This window comes from Egretta garzetta, unplaced genomic scaffold (genome assembly GCF_000687185.1).
Source record: "Egretta garzetta isolate BGI_Z169 unplaced genomic scaffold, ASM68718v1 scaffold79, whole genome shotgun sequence".
Taxonomy (NCBI): domain Eukaryota; kingdom Metazoa; phylum Chordata; class Aves; order Pelecaniformes; family Ardeidae; genus Egretta; species Egretta garzetta.
Genome location: NW_009260791.1, coordinates 2,063,121 through 2,074,045, shown reverse-complemented (window position 1 = coordinate 2,074,045; position 10,925 = coordinate 2,063,121). Strand labels below are relative to the sequence as shown.

General features: G+C 41.6%; 1 protein-coding gene across 1 annotated transcript in view; it reads right to left on the bottom strand.

Moving 5' to 3' along the window:
* Window positions 1–899: 899 nt before the first annotated feature.
* SPTLC2 (serine palmitoyltransferase long chain base subunit 2) overlaps window positions 900–10,925 on the bottom strand; it is a 72,287-nt gene continuing 62,261 nt past the window's right edge. The window contains exon 11 of the mRNA XM_009646649.2: window positions 900–7,053. Within this exon, the coding sequence (XP_009644944.1) occupies window positions 6,934–7,053 (120 nt within the window). The 3' untranslated portion in view covers window positions 900–6,933. The remainder of the gene's footprint in view (window positions 7,054–10,925) is intronic.

Below are 10,925 nucleotides of genomic sequence, written 5' to 3'. Positions count from 1 at the left end.
CGAAAGGTTTTGCAGCCCACTGAGGAAAAGTGCCAGTGCTGGCATAGACACTTAGCAGGGAAAAACAAAGTCCAACATTCCTACAGCAGCCTTAGCACAACCCTGCAAAGCACCTGGGCCCATTTGTGCACCCACAGCTGAAAACAGGACCCACACCTCCTTTTCAAACATTGACATCTGGTTTATGCAAACTTAGGGCTGAGATGAATGGAAGGAAACGTTTAAAACAAGGCACAGACTGCAAGACAGATGTGAGGTCAAGAATCCCATGCGAGGTGGATCAAGAAGCCCTTTCAAACATCTCATTAGCCGCACGACAGCTGACAGCAGCCCGACCCTCCAACAGCACCCCAGGGCAGCAGCCTGACATGGAGGGGAGCCAGCGTGAGGTGGCCAGCGCAGAGGCCAGGGCGGGCAGGCGCAGGAGAGCTGCCTGCCGGGAACTGCGGTGACCGCTGCAGCCCTCTCTCTCCCCAACAGAAGCAGCTTCTCGGGACTGCACGTCGGGGCTATTGCGGTACCATGGACCCGAGACTGATGCGAGACAGCTAAGCATCCAGCTCCCAGGCAAGGTTTCCTGGCTCTGGAGTCCAAAGCTAGAGGGGGACACTGATCCAGCCGAGCTCTCAACCAGGCTGTGGCTTTACCCAGCCATTCCAGTATGAAACTCGTGTTTTGGGTTTTTTTTTTGGGGGTGGTGGTGTTAGAGGGATTGGGAAGGAAGGGGAAGAGGGCATGGTCTCCTTAACAGGGGAAGAGCCTCATTACCATTAAGAAAAAAAACAAATCACAATATAGCATTTTTTTTAAAGTCTTTATTATGCAGAACATAGAATATATTTGAATGGATTTTTTTCCCAAGCATTTTTTTCTCCAGTGTTTTGTTTTGTTTTTGTTTTTTTTTTTTAACATGCATTGTTACCTTTTTAAAGCCAATGTACCATCCATTTACCTTTTCCCTGCCCACAGAGCATCCAACTTCATGTTAATCCTGAGTGTAAAAAAAATTAGACATCTGGCATAAAATATTTTGGGGGGAGCCCATTTAAAAATTTTATCTAAAATGTCTTATCTACAAAAAAATCCCAATATATATGTACATTATAGCAACACAGAGGCATAAGAATACAGTGCAATTTAAGACAAAGTGCTGTGACTTGGTAATTCTGCCCAGGGCATGTGGAAATGTGGGCCACCATTGGCTTTGGGGCTGCTAGCCTAAAGCCTCAGGCTCCAACGTTACTCTGATCTCTCTCAAACCGTCTGAAGTTAATAACATTGGAAAGCTGGAGGTGCATTTAGCCTAATATACCGTTAGGGGGTAGCAGAAATACTGTCTGAACAGGATGAGATTTGGCAAAAGAAAAAAAAAAAAAAGCTTTACAGCAGTCAGATGGGTTGGTGCATGTTTCACTTTGCCATGGGTATTTTTGGAACAGCACCAACCCTTGGCATATTCATGTGAGACCTGTTCACCTACTGTTGAGGAAATTAATTTGCTAGCTGCCACCGCTTCTGAAGTCCCTGACCTTCTTGATAATTTTCCCGCTTTCAGCAGCCCAGGAACAAGTTACCGCTGCTTGCTACAAAGGAACATGGGTGCAGAGAACCGCACTATTTTTGGCCTTCATATACAGACACATCTCCTGTTCCTTAAACAGGTGCTAGCCAGGGTCAAACACAAATTGAATCAAACTTCTCCCTCTTTCCCAAGAAAACAGCAATACATAATTGCTTAACTTAGAGCCCAGAGTATTCTTCCACGGGTTAAAATCCACTGCATTCTTCAGTTTTAATTTCAATTCTTCATACCAAGAGTCACAGTGTAAGGCCTTCACCACACACCACAGTCATCATCAACTTCACCCAGCCCCTTTTGGGGATGTAAACATTACAGCTCCAATGTCTGCACCAAATGCTTCTCTTCTTAGTGAGAGATAAAGCACAATCCTTCACACAAACACTTAATGGTTGTGCTCTAACTTCTCACCCAAACCTTTAAACAGGTGAACGACTGCAAGGCTGGGGATGTTTACAGGAATACAAGGCATCACAACAGCATCTGAGTTGTGGGGTGGTTTTTTTTTTTTCTTTTTTCTTTTTTTTCTTTCTTTCTTTGAAAACCACGTTCAGGATACACAGGTCCAGTGATAAGAGCGTTTCCCGAACAGTGGTCCAATGCCACTTGGGTGCCAGGTCCAGCGCCAAAGCCAGGGATGCAGCTGCTGGGGGGGGTCGTGCTAGGTGTTCCCAGACAGCTCAGTGCTTCGCTAGTGCTAAAACAGAACAGACTGCAGGTACCTCGGATCCCTGTGCAGAAGGTAACACCCACACAGATCCCAGACTGTGAAAGTCTCAAGCGTGCTAAGTATAAACTGTAAAAATAATACATATAAACTGTACATATAAACTGTATAAATGTTGACTGAGCATTGTATATTGGGGTAAGTTTCCTTCTCAGGGATGCAGCAAGGGAGCTCATGCATAGCGCTCCGGATCCAAAGCTGCAAGGTGTTCTCTTGGAGAATGGAGAGCTCACGCTCACAGCTTTCCTCCAACCTTTCCTATGATCTGCCTGAATGGATAACATGGCTTCTGGATGAGCAAACAGCTGTAAGCCAAATACTTGTTGGACATAAAGAAATTAAAATTTGCACAGGAGAGGAAGTATTTACTTGGTGTGGAAAGGTTTTAGCTTTGAGCACTGAAAGTTGGATTCCTGTCTTAGGGACGCTTGTTCAGCTGCACGTGAAGGATCCCTGCACCACTGAGAATAAACGATGAAACTCTGCCCCTTTTCTCCACCTCTGCTGTATCAGTCCTTCACCCACACAGCACAGGACTGGGTCACTGATTTCATGGGCACACTTCCCTTTCCTGCACTGTGTGAAGGCGCAGCTCTGACAGTGGGTACCACCTCTGCACTCTTAGAGGAAACAGCAAGAAGGAGGATGGATGAAGCAATTCCTTCACTGAACGACTTCATTACGGTAAGATGTTCGGTCAATTCACTCCCAAGTCTAAAGCAGAAGTGTGCTACATCAGTAACCCAAGAACCAGAACGGCTCTTTAAGGATGCTACTTAGAAGGGGAAAAAAAAATACAGACACTAAACAAAGAGTTAAACATACCATATACACAGATAATATACAAAAGTTTGTGTTTTGTATTAATAAAAAAAAGAAAAAAGCCCTGAATATTTTGACACAAAAAACCTTGGTTTCTTCTTTGCCAAAGAACTAAAGAAAAATTATGAATCAGGCTCCTTAAGACAAAGGTCTGCTTGGGAAGGCCAGTTTCTAACAAGAAGCAGATCTCTCACTCTTTGCTGATGCTCGGTAATAGGAGCTTCTCAGTTTTCTTAAGAGTAAAAGAATACGGCCATCAGCCTTGAAAACTATAATGGTTCTAAACTCTTCGCTCCACTCAGCAGAGGCAAAATCTTGCTTGCTAAGTTCTTCAAAGAGGTACTAGGAAGGCAACTATTGTATATTTATAAGTAAGTTTTGCCAATGTACAGTACAGGGCAAACTCCTTTGTTCAAAAGCAGCCTTCATTTTCTCTTGAATTTTGCATCTCTTAAGAAATACCAGGAGTCATTTTCAATTAAAATGTCTCAGAAAAGTTGGCAGGGACTGAAGTCTATTTCTTAAGCAGCTTTTCTTCCTTTGTGATCTCTCAAGATTGGTTCTTTCATTCACTTCTGCTGCCAGGACAAAAAGGAGACAGATTTCTGTCGGTACATAAATATCAAAGCAGCAATCCATCCTACACATACTGTGACAGTATACGTGCTGTAGGCTTGCCTCGTACAAACCCATAACGGTCTGCTCCTTCAGCTGTGGGAGTGGAGTTTTTTAGTAGATGTGAAAAGATTTTCCTGGCTTTCACGCTCAGTCAATTACTGACTTAAAAGTGCGAAATCTTGGACTTGTTACTTTTTCAGAGGCCGTTTCAACAGGTACCAGACTTTGGCAAAACAGGTTCCCTTGAACAAAAGGCCTCCGGGGGTGGGGGGAAGGTTGCTTCCCCAAAAGGATATGGCAGGGCTGAAATGTAACCGAGCAGTTTGCAAATGCTACTAACTGCCTGAATGATTTCTGAAATGTCTTTGCAACCCAGAATTCAAAGTCATGTGCAGACAGCGTGACATAGCAGAAAGATACTAAATGGCAGAAGTTCAGCATGAACACAATTTCCGCAACAAACGCAACTGGAATCCCAGTGGGGACCAGTAATTTTAAAACACTGACAATTTCAGAAGAGTTATAGAGGAGTTATCTGAATTACTGATATTTATCCAGACGTTTTTCTCCCTTCTGAAGAAAAGCTAACCTAAAAGTGAATCCCAGAGACAAGATAAAGACTCAAGACTTGTAGAACCTAGGATAACCCACTTCTAACTTAATACATCACAGTTTTGAACCTGACTTGACTACACAGCAGACACAAGCATGCTGTACATCTGGGAATGCTCAAAACAGCTCCCTGTTGACCCATGCCTATGCCTTCAAGTTGTTTGCTTTTGTCCGATCTTAAAGTGTTCCATGATCAAGTCAATAGGACCAGGGCTGGAGTCAGGGCTTCCTGCACTAACCTCCTCTTGTTCCCTACTACAATCCAGAAAGAAAAAAAAAAAAAAAAAAAAGAAAAAAAAAAGAAGCAGTAATTTTTTGAGGTAAAGCTTCTTGAAGCCAGAAAGCAGGTTATCTGCTGGAATGTTAGAGCTAGTCCTGGGCAGAATGCAGGCAAGAAAGTAAGCTCATGGAAGTGCAGTTTACTTTGTGGCTGAACAAATGAAACTATTCCATAGCTATCAGAGTTGCGCATACAGGTTACAGACTTCTTGGACTGTGCACACACTTTGCTCCAGAAGATGAGCAAATCAGCATTAGCAGACCAAGAGAAAAACAAGTATTTGGGCCTATTTTGAAACAATTAATTTTAGTTCTTCTCGTCTAAATAAATTTCTGAATTGCAATGGTAAGAAACTGAATCACTGTTTTGAAGTTCTGTTACATTAAAATGGAACAAGATCTACAAACACATTAAGATAGATATTCTATAAAATAGAAGCCAATTCTGCTTTAAATTACCAGATGTATTTGCAGAACTGCTTGGTTCTAGTGACCAAAGTGCTCCTTCCCTATTAGTTGCAAAGTGAACGTAAAATAACTTTTAAAAAATTACTAATTTTTTTGCAGAACCAGGCAAATAGCTCTGAGCTGCACTCTGCTTTAGCATTACAATGAAGAATCTGTTTAAAAAAACTCCAGTCACCTGCAAAAAGCATCACACTAATCCAAATTGAAGAGCTGGCCCAACCCAACTGACATGATGTTAAAGCTTGACTATCTTTGCAGAAACCCTACATGTCCAAGGTATAAAATACAGAAACAAACTATACTGCAACTGATTCCTGTTACAAAATTTTTGGTACGTCTTCAATGATCCATTCTGTTCACTGAAAGAATTCAAGATGCAATGATGAGGTGGCAAACCACCTTTAAGATGTGCTAGAGCAAAGGTGTCTATTTTAAACTTTGATCAGAGTAAGACAGTGTGGAACTTGCAAATAAAGATTTCTAACAGCAACTGGCTCCGTGAACATTAATTTGATCTCACAGTAACAGAAATGCAAAAGAATAAAGATCTCAAACTAAATGAAATTGTGAGGACATTCTCTCTTCAGAAGGCCTACACAGACATGCGGCTGCCAACTGAGACCTTCTTGTCTAGATGAAATGTAATGTATGATACAAGATCCAAGCTTTCTATACACTTTGCATAAAAGCCTTGTGCAAGAAGGCCAATGAAGAACACCTCATATATGACAAGAAACAATGAATTAGCGTGGCACAGAATAGCAGTCTTCCATAGATCTGCATGAAATAAGTGGTTCTCCTAACAGTCATCCATTGCATAGGCCTTCTTATCGAGGGGTTCTGGTCTTAACAAGAAGCACAAGGCTTGCTATGGTTTACTTAATCCCAAGAGCACCCTTCTAGAACTTAGCAGTGACTTGTTCATGGTTTTACGATAATTCTAAAGCAAGAGAAATTAACCTGAAGATGAGATAGCAACACACACTAAACCCACCTTTTACTTTTTTTTTTTTAAACAGAAGTATGTCAGAAGGAAGACAAAGCACAGCCCATTTAAAAAAAAAATAAATAAACAAAACCCCTCTCCATCACTTACCCTATATCAAGAGAACCATTAATGTCAAAACCAGGAGACAATCTGGTATTCATACTGGGAAGAAAAAGAGGCTAGAGTCCCAGAAGTCCTTCTGCCTGTGGCTTACAAAACTAAATAATGTTTGGGAACAATGGTCCTGTTGGGGACATGTCAACAACACATTTATTTTAAAAAAGCTAAATTCAAGTTTTAAACACGAGTTACTGCGAAAGAACAAAAAAGCTTTGGTTGATTATCAGTCTTGTTAAATATGTCAAAGTTAGCAATCAACAGTTTCTCTAGGAATTCTCCAAGAACAGACAGGTCAGCTCACTCCTTACTGGAAAGGTCAGACACCTAGTAGTGACACTGGAAATGCTGCCATGCCAGCGTCACACATGCTCACAACATCTCAGCCAGCATTTGGGAGGCTAATGGTGCATAAAGAGTCTGAGCTGATCAGCCACAGCCAACTCCGGTTGCTGTGAACTCACTGAGACAAATAAATAAAAAAAAGCAACAAGAAAAAATAAAGCCAAGCACCTCTAGGGCCAGACCCCAAAGACACAGGAATCAAAGCTTTTTTTTTTTCTCCTCTCCCTATTTACAAAATGCCATTTAGAGCTGATGTGGCCACTTCAGTACTGTGAGGAAATGCTTTTTATGCTAAGCAGTCATAAGTGACGCTGCGGCCTGCGTGCCATGGAGTGTCCCATGGGGTGTGTCCCTCCCACCAAGGCACATGGAGGGAGTTCAGTCTTCTGTTTCTTCATATGTTGTCTCGTCAAATGGCCGGTCCAGGAGAGGTACCAGACGGTGACGGGAATATTTCAGTTGCAAAAGGTCCCCAACTTCATTGATTTCTTTTAAAGCCTGAGAAAGAGACCACAGTAGATCAGCAGAGGGAGGAGACAGATGCAAGCAAACTGTCAGCACATCTTCCTTTCTGCATGCCTGCAGACCGCTCTGACAGCCATTTTCCTTAGTGAGATTTTACTGTGCTAGAAGTATGTAGCTTCAGAGTGGTGTAGGATTTGGTTTTGATTTTGGCTTTCTGAAGTCTCAAGACCAAGTGAATAGCGCTGGTCTCTTAACCGAGAGTGACTCTGCACTCACCTGACAACTCTACTTCCAAGTCAGGATCATAATATCCAGCAATACTAACTCAAATTCACAGTCATCCCCAAAAAAGCCATGACTATTCATAGACAGAAAAACAGAGAACAATGTTCCTCCCTTCCAGAGGTAATAAAGCTGAAGCAGAAAAAAAAAAAAGTGGAGGTTTGACTCTTTTTTATATATAATTCATCATGAAAACAACTTGTGTGTTAGTGTACCATCTCTGACCTACTGTATTTTAAATAAACTGCAAGATAGTGAAAGGCAAACAGCAATATTGTGCTAACAAGTTCTATTGATCCATTTGTTATATCTACATTTGGTTAATTTGCATTGTCCATGTACAGCTAGAGATGCAAGCTCTGTATCGTAAACAACATTGGATGGGAGATTCTTGCCAGCCAATCCAAGGAATGAAAAAAAAAAAAAAAAAAAAAAAAGTGTTATTCTGGGTAGGTTCCCAACCATTTTCTCTCTAGAAAACAGGTCCCACTGACTGAGGTTGCCACAAAGGCAACACTCAGGCAATGGATGGCTCAGAATACTGCTACTGAGCTAATAAAAACTTTTCACCGTTTTGACCTGAATGCAAGTGTTATGAAGTTTACCAGAGATCAAACATCTGCTAGTGTAAGAAATGAGGAAAGTCCCTTCTCAGTTAATCATACTTCCTTTATGTTGCAATCTCTTTGATAAGACACCAGTTCACAATAAGGGTTTGTTAAAAGCCAAACCCTAAACTTCAATTCATTTCTCTACAGAACACTCCTGGAGCAAAGTACGAAGTAAATCAGCTGCTGCAGACAAATGTGCAGCAGTAGGTGACACTAATTATCTTATATGGGCAAGTGACAAAGAAATTAAGTCAGAAGACTTCCAAGTCCAATGTGATTTTTGAACTCAAAGGTTGGCATTCTGCATTCCCTTGAATTGCAAATTTAGTCAGATAGGTACATCCAGCATTCCTTTAGAATGCCACTAAGTCAACATTGATGCTCCAATTTTAACACATTCTGGGTCAAATGCCTGTCTCTTGAGAATACTTGGCAGACTGGGGTTAACATCCCTACATGCTTTTCCTTCCTGGATGGGTAGTTCAAGTTTTTGTTTCCTTAAACAATGGCCCCTCATGCTTGTTATATCTGGCAGCAAGAACCTTTCCACACGCAAATCTGGGGGAATGACAAACCCAGAAGTTGGACCTCGGTAAAAACAAAACAAAAGCGTGGGCACAGTTTGCCAGAGCTTTAAGTAAAGATCCCATATGGAAACAATCTAAGGTTGAATTTCTATTGAAAGAGTCTGTTAACTGTTATTCTTGAATGCAGATTTAGGATTTTATTAATTTAAAACAAAAAGGACCGTGTGACCAGCAAAGATTACAAAGGAAATGGCATTGGTGAACCCTGACTTCAGGAGAGTGTAATATATTTTTCATCACTGAAAAGAAAGCACCAGCCCACAGGGATGCAGGTTATGAGGGACTACACTCTGATCCTGAGCCAAATATTTTCAGGCAATGAAGTTTTATTTACATAAAACGGTTAAAATTGTAACTGAGAACTGTTCCCCATCATGTGGGTTTATTTAGGAAGAACAAGAAAGCATTACAAATATCAGCATTTACAAGACAAGCTTCTTTTCCTCATGCTCCAAACCTGGATTAATTTTGTTTAGAAAAAAATGCTGTAACAGCCCTAGTTAGCATCCACATGCACACTGATGGGCTACCAAGTTCCCTGTCACTGACTCGGAAGAAGCTCTCTGCCAGCTCTCTCCAAGTCTATTCATTTCAGCTCTCTTTCCTCCGGGATACTGTTGCCACAGTTCAGCAGAGGGATCAGATCTGAGGGCTGCCTTAACAATTAGCTGCCTGAAATCAATCCCCTTTCACTGCATCACAAGAAAACACACCACAAAGTCACTGACACAAAGACTTGCTCCTTACTAACTCCTCCTGCCAATGTTCTGGGTTCAGAGCGTGCAGCTGTTTTGAACCTTAAAGTGGATTACACTAACTTGGAACAAAGTCTCCACATACTCAGCTAAATCAGGATTTCTTCACTCACCTCAAAATTCACACCTTATTTTGTCCTGGATTAATTTTCTTAGGCAGACAAGCCCTAATATATTAAACAAGCATTTCCTCGATTTAGAGCATTTAGCACCTACAGAGGTACTCTAGAAATGAGTCTTTAGAGTTAAATGCACAAAACTTGAAACATTTTCTGGAAAGCAGAAAGACTTGTGAATTGACAGGAAAAGAGCTTTTTTTTAAGCAGAATAATAAAAGTTACAGACTGGTTTTGGAAGAGAGCAAGTATAGTACCTTTATAGACCCTGCAAAAGCAGCTTGTTACGGCAAAGGCTCCAGCTACTCACTAAGGGAGATGACCAAGAATCTAACCAACAGCAAGGCTGCGTGATTGCTCAGGTAGTGCCAGCACATCCAGTTCACACGGTTTCAGTTGTAGCAATATGATTTCAGAGACTGCATTTTCTTTCTTTTCCTTCCTCCCACCTCCTTCCCATTCATCCCCCCACATCCACCTGGCCAGAAGTTACTGCTCCCTCATTTGTGTCAATGCATTCAGTTCTATTACCATGCCCCAAGCCAAATCTGTGATGCTACTCATTTTATATGGGGGAAAAGGAAGGAGAAGAGAGGGCCTTCTCCAAACATACTGTTTCAGAATTTTTATTTGGAACCGTAACAACTGAGTCAGGATAATTATGGGAAGAGTAGCGGGAAGTAGCTGGGAAGGAAGTCCTTAAGCAGTCTGCTGTTGGAATGTCAGGGCAGAGTCTCTCTGCTCTTACAAGGCAGAAACAACTCAGAAGCAGCAAGTGCAGCACCACAGATACATGGCAGGTTGTTTAACTGATACAGAACAACACTAAATGTACATTACCAAACTGCATACACCACTGCCTTACTATTTTTCCTAGCAAAACTGAATTAAAAAAAGAGTAATTTTCAGCTGTTGATTTGAAAGTTCTGCAGCAGTGCAGTGTGAGAAGTTTGAATCTAATTTTTCTTGACTAGACATTAGTAAATAGCTGTTTATATGTCCCATTTCGTATTCATGTATTGAATTGTTACCACTTGATCATATCTGGACACTGAGCACTATTTCCCCTTCATAACTCCGTGATGACTACTCCCAATCACCTTTTTGTCCACAAAATGTTTGAAAATAGCTTCAAGGATTTTATTCTCCATCATCTTCCCAAGGATCAAGGTGAGGCATCTCAACCTGCAGTTCCTCAGATCCCACTTCTTGCCCTTTCTGAAGTCAGTGGTGACATTTACTTTCTTCCAATCCTTAGGAAACTCTCCCAATCACTGTGACCTTCCAAAGAAGTTAATCAAGAGTGGCCTTGCAGTGATAGCCAGCTCCCTCAACGCTTGTGGGTGCATCCCATCAGGTCCCATGGACTTGTGTATGTTCAGTTTATTTAAATGTCCCTTTATTTGATCCTCCTTCACACCAAGGGTAAGTCTTCATTGCTCCCTATTTTTCCACTGACCTCATGGGCCTGGGATTCTGAAAGCAAGTCTCATCAGTAATGACTGAGCAACAAAGGCACTGAGTACCCTGGCCTCTTGCACGTCATTTGTCACC